This window comes from Parus major, chromosome 14, assembly GCF_001522545.3.
Source record: "Parus major isolate Abel chromosome 14, Parus_major1.1, whole genome shotgun sequence".
Lineage (NCBI taxonomy): Eukaryota > Metazoa > Chordata > Aves > Passeriformes > Paridae > Parus > Parus major.
The window spans coordinates 13,551,334-13,574,713 of NC_031783.1; the positions used below are offsets into that span (position 1 = coordinate 13,551,334).

At 46.7% G+C, this 23,380-nt stretch overlaps 2 protein-coding genes across 12 annotated transcripts; one reads left to right on the plus strand and one right to left on the minus strand.

Moving 5' to 3' along the window:
* Positions 1–1,972: 1,972 nt before the first annotated feature.
* On the minus strand, positions 1,973–13,498 carry COPS3 (COP9 signalosome subunit 3). 11 transcript variants are annotated; one of them, XM_015643199.2, is made up of 12 exons: positions 13,402–13,498; positions 10,508–10,637; positions 9,525–9,637; positions 9,373–9,422; positions 8,434–8,526; positions 7,560–7,739; positions 6,482–6,622; positions 5,267–5,440; positions 4,363–4,449; positions 3,950–4,063; positions 3,307–3,387; positions 2,554–2,991 (listed from the first exon to the last, which is right to left on the minus strand). In XM_015643199.2, the coding sequence occupies exons 1-12, from the start codon at positions 13,454–13,456 to the stop codon at positions 2,938–2,940; spliced, it is 1,272 nt and encodes a 423-aa protein (XP_015498685.1). In that variant the 5' UTR covers positions 13,457–13,498; the 3' UTR covers positions 2,554–2,937. The 11 variants fall into 11 exon arrangements, with proteins under 11 accessions (XP_033373791.1, XP_015498685.1, XP_015498686.1 ...); XM_015643200.2 differs by having other exon boundaries at positions 8,434–8,594; positions 13,402–13,456; XM_033517895.1 differs by lacking the exon at positions 13,402–13,498 and adding an exon at positions 11,232–12,039.
* A 1,624-nt stretch (positions 13,499–15,122) lies between these two features.
* NT5M (5',3'-nucleotidase, mitochondrial) lies at positions 15,123–22,592 on the plus strand. The gene is made up of 5 exons (XM_015643400.3): positions 15,123–16,049; positions 18,705–18,805; positions 19,158–19,218; positions 19,539–19,653; positions 19,797–22,592. The coding sequence occupies exons 1-5, from the start codon at positions 15,786–15,788 to the stop codon at positions 19,952–19,954; spliced, it is 699 nt and encodes a 232-aa protein (XP_015498886.1). The 5' UTR covers positions 15,123–15,785; the 3' UTR covers positions 19,955–22,592.
* Positions 22,593–23,380: the final 788 nt, after the last annotated feature.

The following is a 23,380-nucleotide window of genomic DNA, read 5'->3' on the forward strand; positions in this document are numbered from 1 at the left end:
ACATTTCCTAGGTTATACAGATCGCCTACGACAACACAAACACGGGGCTGTGGCTGTGCTGTGGGACACACGGGGAAGGTGTGGAGGAGGAGGCAGCTGGAGTTATGCCATGGAGCGATGGCTCAGCACAGGTCACGCACTGGGGCTCCTCAGTGGCACAAAAACAGGAATGGGGGTTGTACACAAACAACTTCCAACCATTCCTTCTCAGAAACATTTCAAAATCTCAGTGACTGGCCTAGAGACCCCTCCTGTGGCTATGATCTGCAGCTGCACATCTAACACCGTCTTCAGAAGTGCATTTTGTGTCTTTGCTTATTAAAATGCATCAAAATTGGAGTCAGATATCGAAGCATGCACTCAGAATTCCCTGGACACATCTTGTGACTGTATACGATGGGAAGAAACAGCCACGGGACCTCTTAGAGTCCAATTTGGGAGCAGCACAGCACGCAGTGTTCCTAGATTTGAGCAAAAGTCCTTCCCTGCAGTAAATACAAATTAAAACCAGAAAGCCCAAGTGTTCTCAAAGCCCTGCAGCTGACCACAGCCCAGGCAATTAGTTCCAAGGCTTAGAAGGAGCTACTTCATTAAAAATCTGACTTAATTTCAGCGCTATCTCAAGACATGCAGATGCCAGACCATGTGTGATTATCAAACTAGGACTTAAAAGCCCTTCCCTGGAGCACTTTTGGTGAATGCTTTATCTACTGATTCTACAGGCGGGACCTGACTTTGAATTTATAACAGAATTCAGACATTTAACAGCACAACTATCCACCCCAGAAAAGGAATCTCAGCAGTTTTCTAAAACTTGCTCTCTTAAAAATCAGATACATAATGGAATATATTACTTGAAACTATTGCACAGCTATTTCTGCCATCCTTTTGATGTGAGCAAGGATTTGTTTTATCTACTTTAGTCAAGAAAAAAGAAGAGAAAAATCTAGAGCTATTTACCAGCTGCATAGATTAGTTTCCTTCTAATTCCACAGCTGGAAAACTATCCTGCAGCTCTCAACAGGTAAATCCACGCTCACTAATAGGAACTAGTAATGTAAAAATGGACATTCCTGGTTTTTTTCCAACTCCATGACAACATCCTGAATACATTCTCCCCTGGCAAGGGAGCCAGTGGCAAGGAGAGTTGAGCCAGGCACATTTGTGGATGGGTGGGGTTTGGGGTCAGTTGTTTGCAGTCCCTCCTGTGAGTGCCATACCTGGTAGTAACAACCACCCTATTTTGGGCTTAAGCACAGCATCACTAATTACTCATTTAACACTTCCATGGGACCAGGGGGGGAAATGGTGTATGTTCAGCATTAAAATCACAGCAGGATTAATTAGGATAAAAACCTTCAAAATCATAGATCTCTAGTTACAAGACTCATAAGGCTATTTATGAACAACCCCATGATTTTGCCTAAAGATCAAAGTTGTCCCAGTGGAATTCTCTCTGGCAGGAAGTGATGAGCTGCTCACACTATGGACCTCCACTGTGTTCAATACTAAACTGCTCTTTTATACTTTTAAAAACATCCTTCATCACCAACCACAACCTGGGACTCCTCTCTTCACCAGAAAGCAGCACCTTGCTGTCACAGAGGCTCTGCTAGACTTGTGACACCGGTTTTAAATGAAAACCCCATTTCTGTATCAGCACTGGAAGCACAAATCGAATATTTTCAACCACAGGTGACCTCAATACATACAAACTTCACACAGCAAGAGCCAGGAATGCTCAGCTACCACTTGGAAACAAGCTGGAAGGGTAGCAGGAGCAAGCAGCTCCTGGTCAGGTGTTTGAGTAGGAAGCAGAGCTTCTCGTTTTCTGACTTGATGACAGGTTTATTTCTGCCTGACAGGAAGGTGTTTGAACAGTGAGAATCTTCAGATACAAGAGAATGACAGAAAATCAAACAGCCTATTGATTCAAGGGGTGAAGCACTTTTAAAAAAATCCAATAACAAAGTTTTAAAGTTTAAAATAGTAAATTAAAAACCAGGTACCATTCCAACACGCTATAGCTGAATAAAATCCTGCATTTTGAGAGCTGTATAGAATTCTATTTATGTTCCATGCAGAAATGCTGGTTTCCACCAAGGAAACTATCAGCCTGTTGAATACCTTCATGCCATTTGCAGAGGAACAAACAAATTTCTTTCAGTGTAAACAACTTCCTGTCTAGAATCCTCCAGAACACCAACATTTCCCAAATATCCTTTTGTTTAGGTCTAATAAATTTCATCTAAGAGCAAATAATATTAGCAGATATTTTGTACCAGAAACTTAAAATCATAAACAGCTGTCATGTATGTTTTCCATATATGATTCCTACTGTGCAGCAAACTTCCTTACAAGGACATGTGATATCCTCATCCTTTTGGGAAGAACAGTTCTTATTTCCTCATTTAACAGACAGCACCAGCTACATGGGGCATATGCAAATTCTCTACATTATGATTTGCTTCAACTCCACCCTTCTGCCCCCACCACACATACGAGAAATCTGCTCTTTGAGCCACCTTTAAATACAGAATAATGAACCAATAATTATCTTATAAGTGAACCAACACTTGTTTGTATTCTTCCCTGAATAACACTTCTTGTTTCGCAGAAGAGGACTGCTACAGAAACACGGCAACATTCAAACCCTTTAAAACAAAAGGTAGATTATTTAATGCATTAACAATGTTAATCTGAAGATAAATAAATCCACAACAGACTTTCAAGTTTCTTTTGAGATTTCCTTTTTCTTTGCAGAGAATATTTCTGATATTATACAGTACTGAGAGGGTGTTTTATTTTCTTAATGTCCAGGTGAAAAGCAAAGCTCAGTTCTCTCTGCTCTCTTCGTGGAACTCCTCAATGCCCTGTTCCAGGCGTGATTCTTTCATAAGCTTTTACTTGAAAGCGGAGTGGTGAGCAACATTAATTTCAAGAATAACTGGATGGTTTGGTCCCTGAGTCATCTTCTTGAGAGCCCATACTCTGAAAGGGAGAGAGTTAGTTCTGTTCAGAAACAGGTCTGCAGGCTTAAGAAAGACAGTTCTTTGAAGTGAACAGGCAGGAAAATAAAGTGCCTATGAAATAACATGCACTTAATTTTCTGGTTGAAATCACTGCAGGATCAATAAGGAAAAAGCACTTTCAAAAATAATAAATTATCTTTATGATGTGTCATGATGTTTATGCACATATTATTAATGTGTAATAACAACACTGTAAATACTGACATTCAGTACAACATACTCACCACACTGAATCAATCTCTTACATACTCTTACAAGACATTAAATCCATTACCTTCTGCACAAACTGAGGGTTCACAGTGATCTCTTGATCCATGGCTTTCAGTCGTTCATCGAGCTCTATACATTTCAGCATCTTAAAAATATGTATGAAATTGATTACTTTGTCCAGCTTGTACCTGATCTTCAGAACATTTCACAGTTGTGCCATGTAGAACAAATAACATTTGCCACCACTACAGTTCCACATCAAAATGTTCTCATCCTTCACCTCCCAAACAAAAGTGTCAGACCATTTTTTATTCCTTTCATTTGATCCCTGTCTTCCCAACAGCCCTTTTTAAGGCCACTGATAGACAGTCTCATGAGGCTCAACCACCTTAACCTACAGGCAGGTTATTGAGAGCCAATTGAAGCAATCCCTGAAGTTTAAAACTCTAAAAACAATCCTTCTCATCTATTCAAGGACCTTCCCATCACCAATAGCAGTCAGTCTCCTGAAACAGCTCAAGATGTGTAGGGAACACACTGACAGACAGTATGAATCCAAATCCCATGAAAATACTGTGGAATAGTCAAATAATGATTTACAGTCCTCACTCTCTATATCTGAGTTACTACACTGGCAGAAGCCAGCAGCTCTCTGATTACAGACTAAGGTTCTTTGGTAAGAATTTCAAAAGCAGGAAGAGATTTACCTCCTGATCAATGTTATGAAGCATAGCTGGATTGTTATATTTTTCAGGATTATCATGGAAACAGACCATACCATCTTTCTGATTAATACTTGCAAAGATTTCACCATCTTCTATCTGAAATGACAGAGGGTTTAATAGAAGTTATCACCAAGAACAGAATTTCAGGTAACTACAACACACAGACTCTTTGTGGAATTGTCTTTAACTTGGTTGCTTTTATTTCCCACAGGTTCCCAAAAACACAACTCAAGAATTATCTTACATGGAGAACAGCTTTTTAGATTTTTTTGAAAAGTGTCAACAGCACAGCAGACTTCCAGCATTTCCTCCACCCTGAAAAATAACTGCTCAGGATGTGTGCTGCCAACCCAAACATTAATTTTGGGATAGTTTAGCCAAATCAGAGGTCTTACCATGTGGAGGACGTATTTTTCTGCTTCTTGGGGCCCCGACAGCTGCACTCGACTTGCCATGTCTTGTAATGACAATGTTAAAAATGTCTGAAATTTATAAAGTTTTAAAGTGTTAAAACTAGATGTTAAGAATTTTCCCCTTGATGCTTCATGGCCTATGTAACCTGACTGTGGAAGTCTGATGGGAAGGAACAAGTAGAACACACAATTATTAAAGGGCTCATCAAAGTGAGTCAGTTCTTCCTCCAGACATTAATTTGTTACACTGAGCACGTATGGAGTCATTACTCATTCCTGCAATTTTACACCAGACACTCCTGACCACGTCCAACATTCTCTCACCTTTTTATACAAAAAAGGTGACTCTCCACCCCTCAAATTTCCTTCAAGAGATGAAAATATAAAGCTCCTTGTAAGATTTTTTTCCTACTACAAATATCATTTGAGCTTGCCAAAACAGCAGCTTTCCCCAATCACTTTTCAGGATTGATCTGATCTCTCAGCTAAAGGAGCAAATCACTTCAGTGCTTCTGTTCCTCTTTTTATTTCAGATACTTCCAAAATCTGTCCTATGCACTCACTCTTTTCTATGGAAGTGGCCTGTAAAGTCCAGTTTTCCTATTTTTTTGATAGGGATGAAGGTCACTGGTTTGCAGTGCTCACTTTTTTGATTAGCTACAAAAACCTCATGGGCAAACCCCCCTGACAGACTGAATCACCTTTTAAATAATGCATAAGCAGCCAACTGATTTGTTTTCCTATACAGGGCGTTCTAGTCTCCTTTGTTTCAGACACAAATCTCAGTTCCAGTAATTTCTCTGCCACGTTACTGTTATCATTTAACTCTAAATTGAATATATTTCAGAAATACACTCTTAGAGGAAAACTGCTCAGTTTTTCTTACCTTGGTTAGCCTCTGAATATTCTTTTTGTAGAGGGATGACAAGCATTGCTTAACCAGCCCCATATTGTTATCTCTTGTGAAAGTTTCACTGTGTTTGTTCACCAGATTTCGAAGCTCCGAGGGTTTATTGGTTGAATAAACTTGCGCTAATTCATGGTAAGCATTGCTAAGAGGCTGCAATTAGAAAAAAATGAGAACTCTTCTTAAAGAACACAGTGTTCATCCAGCCTCACAAAACCTATTCAGTGCTCCAACATTAGAAGTTATGCAGGCATTGAAATAGATTTAAGTAGCTTGGGCATTTCTCTTAAAAAAGACAGAGTGCCCATACATGCCTTTATGGCAATGACAGACCCTCATACACTAAATCTGTATTACTGCATATTATTTACTTAATAAACATCATTCCAGGACATCTGTGTGACAATTTTACTTACAGCAGTGTGAAAAAACTCTCTCAAGTGACCAGCTGAGTTTGAATAAGCATTGCCAGTAACTTCCCATCATTATATTTGTTCTGTCCTCTAAGACATCCATCCTTGACCACACTGGGTCACAGCATCGACAGCAGAGGGTGAAACAAGTTCACCTAAACTACCTTAAAGTTTTCAGCTTGTTTGTTAGATTCTGAAGTTAGAAGAATTTTGGAACTCTCTAGAATTTTGGTCACAAATCAACAAGCTCAGTGTTAAAAAGAACTAACTTTTAGAAATGTGTTACTTAGGATCAGAACTCTCTCAATTTCAGTTTTGTCTCCCACCCTATACCTCATAATCTAAATGCTTACAGACTGCAAACTCACAGTTTTTTCAGAAGCTTTTATTCTTTAAAAAGATTGGGTTTGGGAATAAACTGTTTAACATTTTGTGCTTCAATCAGATGAGGTTAACAGGTCAAATCTTCTCATAATGGCACTGCGTCTGGAAAGCCAATTGAAATCTGAGTATTTTTTAAATTTTAACATAAAAAGCTATAAAGGAATGTGCAGTATCAGCCAAAGGAATATTGATTAGCACTATTCAACACCAATATTTTCCCAAATTTTAAAAACCTGTATCACTGACATCATACAATCATAGAATGGTTTGGGTTGGAAGGGACCTTCAAGTTCACCTCACTCCAAATCCCTGCCATGGACAGGGACACCTTCCACTGTTACACATTTACAAATTCAGATTTGTTGATCTATTATTTAGATGCATTTGCAATACTTACCTTAATGAATCTACCAACTATCTGGGAAGTGTATTTTGGTAGCTGCTGAACTTTACCAAGTAGTATCAAAGAAACTAGAATATACTTTTTATATGATTCCAACATAATATGACTGACTGCCATTGCTGGAGTAGTTATTGCCTAAACAAGAGAGAAAGAAATGGAACAGAAATTTAGTCTGCTTACTGGTAGATCCTGGTAGCTACTGCATGAGCAAGAAACTCAATTTCAAGCTGCATGGAGAAAGAATACAGTGACATATGAAATTCTCCTTTGAGCGCTGAAGCTTAACTAACTTCTGTCAAAATTAATTATCCAGACTTATGCAAAAAAAAGGGAGACTTTATACAAGCTACTCAAAACATATCACATTAGAGTGGTGCCTGTCTTAAAATAGACCTGCTCAGATAAAATGAAAACTTCCTTCTTTGGAATATATCTAAAGTTGTACCAGAAATCACCTCTATCTACTTGTGAACCCAGATTCACACAGATCCTCAAAGAGGTTTTATAAAGCTATTACATTATCAGAGGTCTGCAGAATATGGAAAAGGGATTTTAGTTCACTATGATACTGGAACTATTCATGAGCTGACCCTAGTTTACAAAAAAGAAAAATGTTACACCAATTTGTTTTGCACATTTCACAGCACTTCCCTCATATACAAAGTTTTCCCAATTTTACTATTTTCATTTCCTTCCCAGATAAAGCAAAACCAGCAAATATTATAACAGCCTTGAAGAAGCAAAACTCCTCTCTTTTAAGTAGCAAAGGCCTTGGCAAAACCACTGGACTACTTTTTAAGGACACACAACCGTGTGTCAGCCTGCGACCTGTTTCTGTGCTGCAGTTTTAAGCAGGCAGCTGAAAAATATTTATAGTGAGATAAATTTAACATCACCCTTTGAACTGCACAGCTTTCTGGTGCAAAGAGGCTGTGAGAGACTTTCTTAAAGGAAAACACCTCCAAAGACAGTTTGCTTGTGCCAGTTCAAAGGTGCAGTGTTTTCTCAGCACTGTTACAAATCTACTTTTGCCTTTCCAGAGGTCACACTTCATAATTTCATTTCAAGTTACCTGTTCATAAAAGTAGAGTGCTCTTTCAAAGTTCTTTAGCCCAGTGTATATCATCCCACCATAGTAGTAGTAACATAAAAAGTGCTTCGCATCATATGCCCCATTCTCTTTACAAATATCCATCATGTCCACATCTAGATACGGGAGGGCAGGTTTAAAGCATTTTGCTAACAAACAGAGCTACAAGAAAATAAATCAAGTTTTCATAAATTAGCAATTTCCATTCAAGTTTCCATGAGAAGGAATTGAAACGAAATTAATTAGTACTACTGCATAAATATCACTATCCCCTGAGTTAAAAAACAAAGCATGTCAGTAGTAGAGTAACACAGGTTGAAAATCTTTAACACAGACTATGAACTGTTATAAAATTATCAGATTTCTAAAGAAAATAAACTCTGACAGAGCTCCAGGACTGCCAGACTACTGTGCTGGCAGCACTAAATATTGCTCTAAACATTCCTGCCTGACCCTTAATCCCAGGAGCCAAGAATGAGACAGAAATACAAATCCAGGCCAAAGACACCGAGACAAATGTCTTTTGTCAGACTTGAGCAGACAGTAGCTGGATATTACACTGATACTACCCAAGATAAGTTCAGAAGGGATGTCAAAGGAATTTCTGAAGTCATCAACAAAATCAAAGATCTGAGGACATGCACTGAACACTTTAAATTAGTAATTTATCTGTATATCACATTTAGATTTCATTTCAGTGTATCATATTATTTACTACTAGAAAAAAAACAAGCCAAACAAAAATCCAGTTGAAAATCCATTCTCACACTACAATATGTGAACATGCATTTCCTTGAAGGTATATAGGAATTTTATAAGTTTTTTTCCTCACAAAAAACCCTTCTGATCCCCTTACCTGGCAGAGATCTGCATGTATTGAGGTCAGCTGGTTTGTGTTCATCTGCATCTTGTCTATGGCTTGTCTGAGAATGCTAATTCCTCGCAGGGGCTGTCAGAAATTACATCTCTTTCAGATAATTTCTCATAGATGGCAGCACATTGGATCTTATGTTGACACTTACAAATGAAAAATAACACTAATTGACAGGTTCCATTAAGTAATAGTTAACTTGAGGTTCCCTTCTTGTAGGATATTGCAGTGTCTTGGAAAATAAAGTTAACCTTGGCTATAGAACTTCTGATAAAGTCATCAATTCTGCTCCACAAAGCTGATCTCACCAGGAATACAGTAATCTGTATCGATAAGAAAACCTTCCTTGACTGCACTTAAACTCCCAACAAATACTAAAGACAAGGTTCTCACTTCAGTCCACTTAGAAGTAGAGATCAAATCTGGTCTGCCTCAGGCTAGACTTCACCAAACTGGCCTGGAAAAGTCAGGATTTTAGCAACAAAACCACTGGTCAAATATTTCTTAATCAAGTTTCCTGCACATTTTAAGGCATTCCATTAAGAACATTATATAACACCAGTGAGAATAACACTGAAACTAAAATCACTGACTCATCAGTGTTAATAACCCTTGTAGCTCTCTCCTCTACTCATGCACACATCGTCTGAAGAACATTCTTGGTACCAGAGATCTCAATTTTGTGTGGGAGAACATGTTTTTAGGTAACTTTTCTCCCCCCAAAATTATCTTCCTTAGGTTTTCCTTAGAGAAATCTTAGAATTTTGAGTTTTGTTCATTACCTTTCAGTAAACTTTAAACAAAAGAGCTGCACAGAAACACTTGGTGTGAAGTTAGTGGCAAATACGGAGTAAGAGGCTGGTAACACCCCCTTTAAGCCTTGGGTATGGAGTAGTTTATTTGTACTAGATGATACTTGCTCACCTGTTTTCTCTCCACAAGGGCATTTGTTAACTGGTGGCACAGGCCAGCAACTAAACACAGTAAAAAACAAACAAAAAAAACCACCTCAGTGAAAAATCAGTATTACCAAACTATCCAAAAATATATCAAGTCTGCAATTAGGCTTAACTTACAAGTGTCTGTTGCATATCTAATGTGTTCTCCATTGCAAGTGCTGATAAAAAGCTGCACCTGTGAGAATAACGTTTCGAAGTCAGGGATGCTGGGCATAGAAAACTTCACAAACCTGAAATAAAGAAACAAAAGGTTTAGCATTTATTGCTTGGAGATTCATACAAAAGATTCATTTTCATTGCTAAGTCTCTGCATGTAGGTGCTTGCAAACAAATCCAAAGTGCTTATGAGACATGGCACAGGATTTCCCCCGTAGCTGCACAACAACACCTGAAAACACCTTTCTGTGAACAACATAATTTTCAATTTAGTGCAAACTACAATGGCAAAGAGCACTTTCAGTATTATCAGTATTTTGTTTCAAAAGAGTAATAGAACAAGTACTAGAATTCTGATCTTTCCCTTAAAAGATAATTTAAAAATAGCAGTGGAACCTGCAGATAGTTCACTTGAAGTCAGATATAGCCAGCTTGAACTTCAAGACTAAATATCTACTTTAGGCCAGCACCCCCAAGGCAACTCAAGCTTTATCTTAAACTCCAGACAGCAGCAAAAGCCTCAGAGCTGTCTAAAGACAAACACACAAGACCCACGATAAAAGCCTGTTTTTTACTGGAAAAAAACATCTTGCTCCATGCTTACAGTTCAATGTATTAATGCCCTGAAAATAAAGTTTTTAAAGCTCATTCTCTATCTTTTTGCTGAACACATATGGAAAAACACCTATCACAGAATCCCAGAATGGTTTGGGTTGGAAGGGAGCTTAAAGCCCATCCAGTTCCAATCCCTGCCATGGGCAGGGACACTTTCCACTGTCCCAGGTTGCTCCAAGCCCTGTCCAGCCTGGCCTTGGACACTTCCAGGGATCCAGGGACAGCCACAGCTTCTCTGGGCTACTTGTGCCAGTGCCAGATTTGCTTGGCTGATAGTTCAGCTCATTGCCTGAAGTTTTAAGATTTAATTAAAACCAAGCAACACTTACAAGACAGCAAGAACACCTAGTGAGTGTTCCTGTACATCCAGGGCACCAAGCACTGTATCCAGATGAGAAAGATTTTTTGCTAGCAGCTCTCCACTTTTATTGATCAGTTCACAAAGCTGGGTCATTTGCCCTGAAAAACAAAAGGCATTGTTGTCAAAGCCTAATTAGAGAACATTCGACCTTTCCTACACTTCATTATAGCCTGCTTCCCCATGTAACCTCAGGAGATAATAGTATTACTAGAAGTTTTAATTTTCTTTAATAACACAGGCATTAATTTTCTATCCACCTCCTGTTTGGTTTTTTTAATAAAACAAATACCAAGCTTGTTGCTTGCTGGTCCTCAAGCACTCAAGTATTCTTTTGAAGTAGACATTAAATTTACAACTAAGTACCTACAACAAAAGTATTTAAAAACCTGTCCTTAAGTTTACTTTGTATAATTAAAGCTACAATGCTATTCTATATGTTGTGAGCTATGAACATGGCATGAAAAGTAACTACTTTGAATGAGGAAGGTATGGTAAGCCCCAAAATTCTTATAAAGAAAGCAGATCCATTCCCATGAACTGCTTTCAAACTCTTCCTCCCCCACAATTAATTGAATGAATTCAACGTCCTTCTGAAGCAGAGTATTGTTTCAAGCAGAGTATTGTTTCAAGCAGAGTATTGTTTCAATGTTCAATCCTTGCAGATTAGAGAGAAAAAACAGAGGTCCTCTCACCCTTAACAAAAGTCTCCATAAAACAAGGAATAGTGCCTCCATTCAGAGAGATTTACATTACCCTCAGGTCTCTGCCTTTTTCCTTTGAGAATGAAAAAGCTGGGAAGTTTTAGCAATGCAATGTTACTAGAAGTGACAGAGGGATCAGAAGTTCCAAATGGGGGACCAGAGCCCAGACACTTGCCTCCAAAACCACTCCCCTCCATATGGAATAAAAAAAAGCATGGGAAGGAATGGGGCTTGTAAAACCCTCTGTGTTTTGATAATGGTGCTCAGGCACTGAAAACCTCTAGTTCTGGTGTCCTCCCTATTCCAGAAAAACACCCCTTCTACAGTTGTATCACTTAGCATTCCCTAAAAAAACAAACAAAAAGAAATACAAACCCCAAACAGACTCTGAGCAAACTGGTCTAGTGGAGGATGTCCCTGTCCATGGAAAGGGTTGGAAAGAGATGGCCTTTGAGGTTTCTTCCAACCCAAACCATTCTGGGATTCTGCGATCTAACCTTCTACACACACATACACCCAACAACTTACAGTCTAAGCAGAAATTCCAGTACCAGGTCCAACTAAATGTCCCTTCCAGTCACCTCCCAAGAGGCCAAATGACAGTCAGAAACCACCACAAGTACACACATTGCTCCCGAGTGCTCTCACATCCTGAGCCTGTCTGGCTCTGGATTTACTCTCACAGAATCCCAGAATGGCTTGGATTGGAAGGGACTCCAAAGTTCCTCTCATCCCAAACCTCAGCCATGGACAGGGATACCTCCCACTATCCCAGGTTGCTCCAAGCCCTGTCCAGCCTAGCCTTGGACATTTCCAGGGATCCAGGGACAGCCACAGCTTCTCTGGGAATTCTACGCCAGGGTCTCCCCACCCTCACAGGGAAGAATTCTTTCCTAATATCCAATCTAACCCTACTCTTTTGTTATTATGGTGGCCATTCCCCCTTTCCTGTCCCTCCAGGCCCTTATAAATCCTCATCTTCCCTGTAGCCCCATCCAGATACTGGAATGCCACAATTAGGCCCTCCTGGAGACTTCTCTTTTCCAGGCTGAACAATGCAGATTTTCTCAGCCTTTCCTCATATCTCCATCCATCCAATGATCTTGGTGGCCTCATCTGGACTTGCTCCAACAGGTCCATGGAGACCTTCTCAGAGAGAACATTTCCCTGGCTCACCCGTAATGGGAGAAGTTCCACAAAGCCAACCAGTCTCCCCTTGAGCTTTCTGCATCCCCAAAACTCTGTGATAGAAAGTTCTCCAGCTCAACTACAGGAGAACAAAGATCCATCTTCCATCTGGTTTGTACTCACACCTTGCTGGTATAAATTGTCTCTGAAGTAGAAATACTCGGTATCTATTAAGCAAAACCAGAGTAAGAGAAAGCTGGAGCTCAACCCAAGAACTGTCAGAGATAAAACCTGGAGCCATGGTGGGAAAAATAAATTTTTCATCAGTTTCTGGGAGGAAGCATCCCAGGCAGAGACCAGTCAGAACACATCTCACAGAGCATCAACACAGAGAGAAAGTTCAAGAACCAGGAAACGCTGCGCCCACACACAGTAAAATTAGAAGTTTGGCAGTATAACTAAGGAATTCTAACTGTGGTGATTAAAACCCTTTGTGGACACGTGGTTAGTCTCAGATCTGTCACACAGTGGTGGGGCGGGACTCTGTTCAGGCTCTGCTTGGAAATGTAGTGCACGGACACTTGGACAATTCAGAAATATAGTTTAAACCACACTTATCATAACCTGCCCGTTTATTACGGAGGTGACAGGCTGGGCCACACAATCCCAGTTAAAGCCTTAGCGATGCTCGCTCCTCCCCCTTTTTTAAAGGCTCAGATTTTGGCAGATCACCGGTGCGGGTTCCACTACCAAAACCACTCCCTGGGAAAAGCACGGAGCTCCGTGAGAGTACCACTGGCCCCTATGGCCCTGTCACACCGCCGGGATCCCTTCGGAGCTGCCCCGAATTCACCCCGGGGCTGCAGCACCCCGGACCCGCGCCTGACGGAGCGCCGTGCGAGCGGGCAGGCCCCGGCCCGCCGCCCCGACACCCGCGCGGTTTGACGACCTCCTTCGGTCTCCGCCGTCCTCCCTCGGCCCCGCGGGCCCGCCCCGTCCTCCCGGTGCCCCCGGCCGGCCCCGTTCCCCTCACCCTGGGCCGAGAGCTGCCGGACGCTGTTGACGAACTGCTCCAGGGCCGACGCCATCTTGGCGGCTCGCGCCGCGGCCGCGCGCGCTGAGGGGCGGGGCGGGGGAGCGGCGCGCGCCGGGAGCCGCCGCCCGCCGCCCGCCAATGAGCGGCCGCCGCGGGAGCCGCGCAACGCCCTCCGCCCGCGCGCCACTTCCGCCGCCTCTCGCGAGAAGCGCGGTCGCTATGGCAACCGCCGACCCCGCGTCAGGGGCGCGGGAGGGGCCGTGACTCAGCAGCGCCGGAGGGGGGGGCGGTGGTGACGTCATGGCGCGTCACCACTCCGCGCCGCCGGGGACCCCCGCGACACCGGGCCCTCGTGACATGCGGGCCCGTGTGATAGGGGACCCCTGCGACATGGGGACTCCTGCGATACTCGGCCATCCGTGACACCGGGCCCTCCCCGACACGGGTGGCCGGCGCGGGGCGGGGGCTGAAGCCCACACGAATGGCTGCACTGCACCAGCAGAAGTTTAATCCCTTTTGTCCCCTCTGACGGGGACTCAGTGTGGTGGCTGTCGTCTGATTGCCTGGAATGCTTGCTCTGGTATCAGGGAATGGGATTTGAATCCCTCAGGTTAATACATGGATCTGTATTTTCCATCCCTCGGGAGCTGAAGCAGTGTGTTCAGTATCCATGAAGATGATGGAAGCCTGAGCAGAGATCACAGAATCATAAAATATCCAGAGCTGGAAGGGACCCCCCATGGATCATCCAGTCCAACCCCTGGCCCTGCACGGGACAAGCCCGAAATCCCACCCTGTGCCTGAAAGCATTATCCAAATGCTCCTTCAACTGTGTCAGGCTTGGTGCCCTGACCACTGCCCTGGGGAGCCATAAATTTGCATGTATTCCCTCCCTGCTTAGTCAGGAACATCCAGCTGTGTTGAAATCCCATTCCTTGCAGGAAGCAAAATGCCTGCGGTGTAAGTGAAAGCACAACACAGACCTGAACTTGACACATTCTCCTCCCAGCCTCAGCTGAGATCACCATCGTGTCCAGCCACTTCTTCCTTCCTTCCCTCCGTGACCTTCCCCAGGTCACCCCATCCCAACAGCAAATTTGCCCTCTCTGTGAAACAAGGGCAATACATTCCACTTGAAAACATTCCGGACTTGAAAAATTAAATACTTTGGAACCTTATTATTGCTGTCGAGCAAAGTTTTTTAATTTCCCAGCTCAGAGGTTGCCTAATCCTGTCAGTATCACTTGGAGAACTCCCTCTTTTTCATCAGTTTTAACCCCCAAAGTGTTTTTGAACACATCTTTGGTGTCTCTGGTCAGAACATCGAGCCCTTCTTGGTGCTTCTTTGGGGTCCGGGGATTGGCTTTTAAGGGTTCCTGTCACTCGTGGGGACAGAGTTATCACACGGCGCAAGAACTGTCAGAAACGAGCGCATTTCACGCAATAAATCACCATCGTACGAATGCCACCAGATACACCCACCACCTCTGCAGGCAGGGCCGGGCTTGGGGATGGAACGGGCGGGGGGACCGGGTATCCCAAAGACTGACAGCGAGGGAAACTGAGGCAGGGAAGGAGGCAGGGGAAGGGCAGCGGGGCTGGGGCAGCCTTAAGGCGGGCGGGCGGCGCGGAGCCGCGGCGCTGTCGCAGGGCGCTTGTGCCGCTTTAAGGCGGTGCCGGCGCTCCGGGCTCGGCAGGCACCGGGAAGAGGAACTGGGCTTTGCACTGCCGGGTCGGGGCGAGCTCCGCGCCGGGCTCCGGCCCCGCTGCCCCCGCTGCCCTCCCGCTGCCTTCCCGCCGCCGCTCCGCGCTCGCTGCCGGGAAGGGATGGGGCGGGCAGGGGGAGGACGCGCTGGGGGCCAGGACGAGCCTTTGCATCCCCCCCGCGCCCCCCGGCAGCCCCTCTGCTCCCCCTCTTGCACCCCCCTGCCGCTCCTTCTTTCTGCTGCAAAGGGATGCGCTTGACAGGGCTGCCCGCTGGCTCGGTGCGTGCTTGAAATAGAGACTCCCTTCTTTGCTTGGAGAGCCCTTCTAGCCCCTGCTCTGAGCCCCCTGTCCCTTTCCCCAATCCTTCCATCTGCTTCCTCGAGGCCCCATCCCCTGCTCCAAGCCCCATCCCCTACCTCAAGCTCCCCAGTCCCTTCCTTGAGCCCCTATCCCATTCCTCGAGCCCCCATTCCCTGTCCCAAGCTTCCATCCCCTTCCCTGAGCTCCCTACTCTGAGCCCCCCATCCCTTTCCTTGAGCCCCCATTCCCTGCCCCATATCCCTATCCCCTGCCCTGAACCTGCTTTCCTGAGCCTCCTATTCCCTCCCCTGAGCCCCCTTCCCCAAATCCCCTATTTGCTGCCCCGGAGTCCCCCATCTCCCCTGCTCTCGACAATGATTTTGCTGAGCTGCTTCCTGCACCTGCGGCCCCGGCGCTGCAGCCCCTTGGCCGGGCTGGGCAGGGGGCTCGGCCCCGCAGTGGGGTCCCGCAGGGCTCTGCGGGTGCTGGTGGACATGGACGGGGTGCTGGCTGACTTCGAGGGAGGCTTCCTCAAGAAATTCAGGGCCAGGTACCCCGACAAGCCCTACATTGCCCTGGAGGACCGGAGGGGCTTCTGGGTGTCGGAGCAGTACGGGCGCCTGGGACCCGAGCTGAGTGTGAGTTGTGCTTCCCCCAGCTCCATGCATGGGCTTGCTTTGGCCAGAGCTTGGCCCTCAGGGACCCTGTGACCCCCAGGTCATGGGGGCAGCGCTGGGGAGGGCTGTGGGGACCACCAAAAAGCTTCCATGAAAGCACAGGAACACAGGAGGGCTTCCACCAGTGCATCTGTCCCCAGAAACCCACCTTTTCTTGTGCACATCTGTGTTTTTCTTAGAATCCTGGAATGGGTTGGGTTGATAAGGACCTTAAAGACCATCTCATTCCAACCCCCTGCCATGGGGAGGGATATTTTCCACTAGACCAGGCTGATCAGATAGCCTAGTGGGCTTTTCCTCTGCATGCTTGGACAGAGACAGATGCAAGGAAAGGGGGTATTTCAAAACATCTGTCTTGAAATATCCCAGCTTATATAGCTGTGTTTTTCTAGCACTGATTTGGCCACATGGATTGGTACCATTCCTAGATGGATTATTTTTCTCCCAAAGAGCAATATGAGGGGTGGGCTGCAGCAGAGCAGTTCAGAACAAACCATGCAATTGATGCTTCATTTGAGGGCTTACTTAAAATTAAAACAACCTAAGCCCTCCCATGCCAGAAATTATTATATTCAGTTTAATAATTAAAGCTTAAAAGCAGAAGCTGTCTCTCCATTGTAATTTATCATTCAGCAACAGGCTGACTGCTGCAGAGTTGTTTTCTGCCTCTACAAGTTTCCCATCCCAATGGATTTTTGTGTCTCATCCATGGACTGCAGTTGCACTGGCTGAAATGTGTTATGGCAAATAAAAGTGTTCCTCTTGTTAGGAGTATGGTGGTTACAGGGAAAGGAGTGGGAATAAGGTCCAGGGCTTTGCCATGAGCAAAGTCCTAAACAACTTGATGAATTGAAGGAATAAAGCATTGTTTCTGGCTGGGAATGGTGAAAGGGAAGTGTAGGACATCATTCTTGCAGTAAAGCAGCTGCTCAAAGTTTGGCAGGGGTAACACACGATAACAATTTTTTTCTTTCTTGATCGTAACTACTTTGGATGTGTTAAATGAAGTGAGCTCATCTCGTGTCTGCTGTGATCATGTAAAACCACCAAAACCTCAGGCTGAACAAGCAGCAAAACTTGCACAGAATGACCTCAGGGCAGTTCTGGTTTTCCCTGTGGTTTCAGGGCAGGGCTAAAGTGAGTGGGTGCTGCTCTATGGCTTCAGTTGAGCCATTCCAGTCTCTGACCAGAGAGCACCACTGACCTGCTTCAGGGACCAGAAAATAGGAGCCAAAGAGTCCAATGAGCTGCAGGTCCCACCTCTGAAAGGGAGAAAGTTCAGCAATGCACTGAGCACACAGGAAGAATGGAGAGCCCTGGACAAGCAGGGAAATTCCTTATGGGGATTGAGGTTCTGTCCTGGCACCTGGTGGGATTCCCAGCCCAGGGGATTTTTCCATCTGCTGGGTAGCATGCTGGTTGTGTTGCCACAGGGAATTTTTCTGGCTCTGGGAGTGTTCTCTGGGCATTTTCCTCAAGTTGAGCTTAGCTCTTCCCTCCTCAAGCTTGATTGCAAAATGCATTTTGACATAATTGGAAGCGGGATAGCTGCGGAAGTGCTGCTATAAGAAAACACTTAAGTGCAGTTTGAAGTGCTCTGCTGCATGAGCCTCCATCTCTCAGGTGTCTCTCGTGCAACTACAGACAACATCTTAAAACATCACTACTCCCCAGTCTTAGACAGAGCAACTGGAGTTTGAATGTTTGAATGTGGCAAACTTTTACACTGGTTATTCTTGCCATGGAGCCTGGAGGCATTTCTGCATCTGCAGCTCCTCAGCTGCATCACAACTCTGGGGCTGGGCTGCTTCTGCTTCTTCCCAGCTCTCCTCCCTTAGGACATGGTGTTTGTGCAAAATTATTACTTTCCTTGGCACCTGACAAGCTGTTAACCTGTTTGAGGCAGAGCAGGGGCTTAGAGCTGTGCTGGACTCTTTGCAGGCAGCTCCTGGACTCTGCTCTCACCCCAAGGTTTTGCTCCCTGTGGTCTCCTCTCTGTTCTCCCTGTACCATACCAGTATGGCCAGGCTGCTGTCCTGGATGTTGTGTTTCAAATCCTTGCCTGGAGATACTCTATTTGCCTGCTAGTCCTTGTCCAGGCATCCCTGAGGAAGAGCATCTGCATTCATTGTGACATGTGGTTCATCCTGTAATGCACTTTCTCCTGGGAGAGCAGCCTGGCTGCTATTTTAAGTGATCTCATGGAGACAAATAGGCCAGACAGTATCTGTGCCTGAACAGCATCATGGTAGAGCAGGGCCACTAGGCCACGTTAGCTGGATCCACATGGATCCATCCCTTTGGATGGGTTTGCTTTGGATCTGGATAATCTCTGGTGTTTGGCCTCACAGGAACGTGCTGCTCTGTGTCTGGGGCTGCAGAGACAAAACTGAGCCTGTTCCAGAGCATCTCCAATCTGAATTGTATGGGCTGGGTGCAGGTTGCCAGGTGGGTAGCAGAGGCACCCACAGAGACAAGGGGGGTGAGCAGGAGGGGACCAGATCTGGTCCTCCCACTGTTCTCCCTGCCCCATCCTCTGTCCTAGCAAAGGGTGAGGAGAACGCACACACAGGAAAAATTCCAAGAAGTGCAGTAACTGCTTGCTTTTCCTCACAGGAGAAAGCCATCAGCATCTGGGAATCCAAGAACTTCTTCATTGAGCTGGACCCTCTCCCTGGGGCGGTGGAAGCTGTGAAGCAAATGGCAAATTTGGCAGAGTGAGTATGAACCTGCCCATGGTGTGTGGGGATGGACAGAGGAGCAGCTGCGGCTTCACATCCACCTCTTGGCAGAAGTGCTGGTACAATAACAGCATTAAAAATAAATATCTCCAAGCCATCAGGGAAGGGAGGGGAGAGAGGGAGCAGTCACCTAGAACATTTTTGCTTCAGCTCTCTGCTCCCAGCAAAGGCTGTGAAAAGGCGAACACGATTGTGCTGTGGGATTTTGTGAGATGGGGGATTAATGTCTTAAATCTGTTTGATCTTTGTGTGGTGGGGGGTTGGCTCTGGGCTGCTTGCTGCTCTGGCCCAGAATGACACTCTGGCCCTGTTTTTCTCCTCGTGGCAGCACTGACGTGTTCATCTGCACAAGCCCAATCAAGAAGTACCGGTACTGCCCTTACGAGAAGGTGAGCAGGCCCAAATCTCAGCTCCCCCTCCCATCCACGCTGCCCAGTGGAAGGTGTCTGACTCCTGGCTGTAAAATTTACCTGTTCCATCCATTTGCATGCACTGAGGCTCTTGGTCTTAGTCTTTCATCATGACATCAAAAGCTGCTTGGCTTTCAAAGAACTTTTACTCCAGCAGCATCCAAATCCATCCCACTAATGAACTTATTAAGAGAGATATCCTCCTTGTGTGGGGGCCAGGGCTGCTTCCACTCCACCAAGCACCCTCTGCCCCATCCATCAGCCTTCCCTGAGCTCACCAGCCATCTCTTGCCTTCCAGTATGCCTGGGTGGAGAAGCACTTTGGCCCTGAATTTCTTGAGCAGATTGTTTTGACACGAGATAAGACGGTGGTTTCTGCTGATCTGCTTATAGACGACAGACCTGATATAACAGGTAAGAGCTGAGGGGTGAAGGAGGCAGCCAGGGATGGGTGTTGGTCTTTCCATGCTGTTTGGGTTTTGTAACTTTGGGGTCTTCATGTTGGGGTAAAATCAACTTCAGAGTTCTCCAGACCACTGACCTTCTTTTCTTTGCAGGGGCAGAGCAGAACCCCACCTGGGAGCACGTGCTCTTCACTGCCTGCCACAACAAGCACCTGCAGCTGAAGCCCCCCAGCCGCCGGCTGCACTCCTGGTCTGATGACTGGAAGGCCATTCTGGACAGCAAACGCCTCCCACCCGGCCAGGCCACCTAAACACCGGCCCCCACAGCCACCCAGGGCTGCAGCCACCTGCCTGTGTCCGTGTGGAGTCCTGCTGAAGGCCAGAAACATGGATGGACAGACAGACAGATGCTGTCTCTGCTGCAGAGAGGAGGAGGAGGGTGAGCTGAAGCACCAGAGTCACCTGGACTTGAAAAACAGATCCCAGCCCATCCCTGCCACAAGGGAGCAACAGCAGGATTGTGCCTGTGGACCTGACAGCCTGGCTGGAGGACATTTCCCACTGGCTCCTGGGGTCTTTGTGCTGCATCTGCACCTCCCACAGGGCCAGCCCAGCGTTTCTGATGGACAAGGTCACCCTCAGCGTGTCACTGCCCTTGCCTGGGTGCACTGCATGGCACAGACCAGCTCTCCATCCTCCCTCTGCGTCATGGTCAGGGATCATGTGTCTGGTTTGTTTAGTCCTTGCAAGGCTTCATTCCAAGGATCTGCCTCAGGAGGTCCTTCCCACTGGCAGTGCCTGGATCTGGGGAGAGGGGTGGCTGGAAGGGCAGGGAGAGCAGGCAGGTTTTGTCCAGGCTGCCTGCACTGGGGTTTTGTTGGTGGAGGATTGTCACAAACACATCCATGGATGCTGTCTGCAGTTCTCACATACTGCAAGGGAAGATGTTGGGGGGATGTTGCTTCTAAAGGCTTGGGGAGCTGGTTTCAGCCAGGGTAGAGTTAATTTTCTTCACACAAAATATAGCCCCATACAAGCCACTGTGAAAAAAATTAACTCTACCCTGGACAAAAGCAGCATGGCAGCCCATGAGAGGTGCCCACGAGCTGCATCACAGGGTAGTTTGTTCTGCAGCTCCACCATGGTCCCAGCTCTGGATGTCTGGGGACAGAGTGTGCTTCCAGCCCCACTGCCCTGGCTCTGGGCCCCTGCAGAGAGGTGTTCAGTGCCTGGCTGGTGCAAAGGGCTCACAGCACACGCAGCTGTACCAGCCACCTCTGCCAGGGTACAGTGCTGGGGCTGCTCAGCTCTGGGAGCATCCAGTGCTGCTGGGAAGCTGCAGTTGGCCACCAAAAAGTGAGGGTTTAGACCGAGGGGCAGCTCCAAGGGGGATGTTCCTGGCATAGCTGTGCCCACAGCCCCTTCCTGCCTTGTTTGTCTCATTTTTGCTTCACCAAGCCCACACCAGTCCAGCCTTGAACTTCAGTGACCTGTCTGGCATGAGAAAACAGCTGCTGCTGCTGCTCCTGGCCTCAGAGAGATATCCCAGCTGCTGGGAGAGCCTGGCATCCCCTCCCTGCCTGTGGGACTGCCACAGGGCAGCCACAGCCCGGCTGTCCCGAGTGGGAGCTGGTGCTGGCCCAGCCCAGGCAAAGCCCCAGGGATGAGCTGGCTGTGTCACTGCTGACACCATAGAGGCTATCACACCCTGCTGCCATGTGTCCCCACGCTGTCCAGGATCCCACTGCCCTCCTGGCCCAAGGACTTGCTGGCTGCAGCAGTAAAATTCCCCACTTGGACACATAGCCCCACAGGCAGGGGTGGCAGCCAGGGTTTGGCTGGGGTTTGCCACCCTGCACTCCATACTCACACCTGTGGTTTGTCTCTCCCCTCTCCTGTGAGCCCACATCAACAAAAGTCCATGAACGTAAAGCTACACAACCAACAAATAATGGAATTCAGCAGAGGCAGCCAGACCCCTCCTGTATCCAGGACCTGGAGGGGTTCTGAAGTTGGTGCTTTGGAACTTGTGCCTTCCCTGGGTGTTGCAGGGCCAGGGATGGGGCCTGTGTCAACTTGGGGCTTGCCCTGTTTCTTGGGATGGGAATTTACAAAGTCAGCATGGTTGATCCAAGGCAGTGGGACTTACATACCACAAGCATGCTTTTTTCTTTCTTTTTTTTTTTTTTTATTTTTCTTTCCTGTTTAAACCACTGTGTGCTGCTCTGGGTGGTGGGTTTGGTTTGGAGGGGTCTATTTGGGACATCCAGCTGCCTGAGGTGCAGCCTTCTGGCCAAGAGCTGCCTTGGCTGGAGGGTTTGCAAGCTGGGAACTGGGACAGCGTGGGAGCACCATGGGCAGCTGCTGCAGCTGCTGAACATCAGGAACCCCTTGGCTCCACCAGACCTCCACCGGCTGTTGGCCCCTCTGTGCAGCCAGGGTAACTTCATGGGGTCCAAGCTGATTTTTTTCTAATGGTACCATGTATATATAAGCTGCCCAAGCTCCCCAGAGCCTTCTCCCTGCTCATTGAGCCAAAACAAGCTGGCACTTTGCTCCAGCAGCTGCCCAATCCTGTCATCTTCCCCCAAGGCTGGGGCAGACCTGAGGGATGTGGCTTTCTGGGGCCAGCAGGATTTTTCCCTGTGGTGAGATGTGATGCCAGAGAGACCATGTGGCTTCACACCAACTATACTTGAAAGCAGAGCTGGAGTTTCTCATGCCTGAGGCTCCAACTCCATGCACAGAGATCCTGAGCTGGTAGCTGGACTCTTTGCTCCCACACTCGGGACCGGGAGGTGATCGGCTCGTTCGTCATTCAAGCCTGTCTGTGTCCAGCTGAGATACACAGAGCTTTTATTTTTGAATGTACATCTAATAAACCCGAGGCAAATGAGGAGCACTGCAATAAACACTGGGTTGTTTGGCATCCAGCTGCCTAGAAATGGAGTTTGGGGTTTGAAGTTTCCCAGCCGTGGCTCTGTGTGGGGATAGGGGAGTTTCACCTCCAGTTTTGGGAATATCACCTTGTCCAGAAAACCTGGAACCAGCCCTGCTGCCCTGGCAGTGCCATCACCCTGTGGGCAGAAATAAAGCCAAGGGGTGGTTTTGGGTGGAGTTCAAATTCCTAAAGATCTTTTATAATAAATAAAGCTGTGAAGTCTGTGTCCTGTTGGGCCACAGAGCAGAAGCTATAAAAAGGGCTGGGGCTGTCAAGGGCTGGCTCTCTGTGGAATTTTATTCCTTTTCCATCACTGGTGGCTGCTCCACATCCACACACCCAGGTTGTGAGGTGTCTGTGGACTCCCCTGCCCACTGTGGGGCTGTGCCATGAGAATCCCTGTGCATGACCAAAACTTGCATGCTGTGAGCACTGCCATAGCCCAGCTGGACACATGGGACCAGAGCCAGGGAGGGAGAACTGTGGGACCATCCCAGCAGGGCTGGGAAAATCAGAATCACAGGACAGAAGCTGATTGTGTGCTCCTTGTACTGGTGTGGCTCCAGGATGTGACACAAGGTGTTACCAGGATCCTGCTGGAGCTGGGACACCAAGGGACTCCTGGCCAGCACGGAGACAAGGTGATTCAGCTGCCAGCTCAAACAGCACCACCTGCACTGGGTGCACACCTCCCCAGGATGCTGCTGTGGGGCCCGTAAAACTGTTCCAGGTTTAGCAACGAGCACCTCCCTGCCCTTCTGGCTGCTTTTTGGGGCTTCCTGGCAGCAAGTGTTGG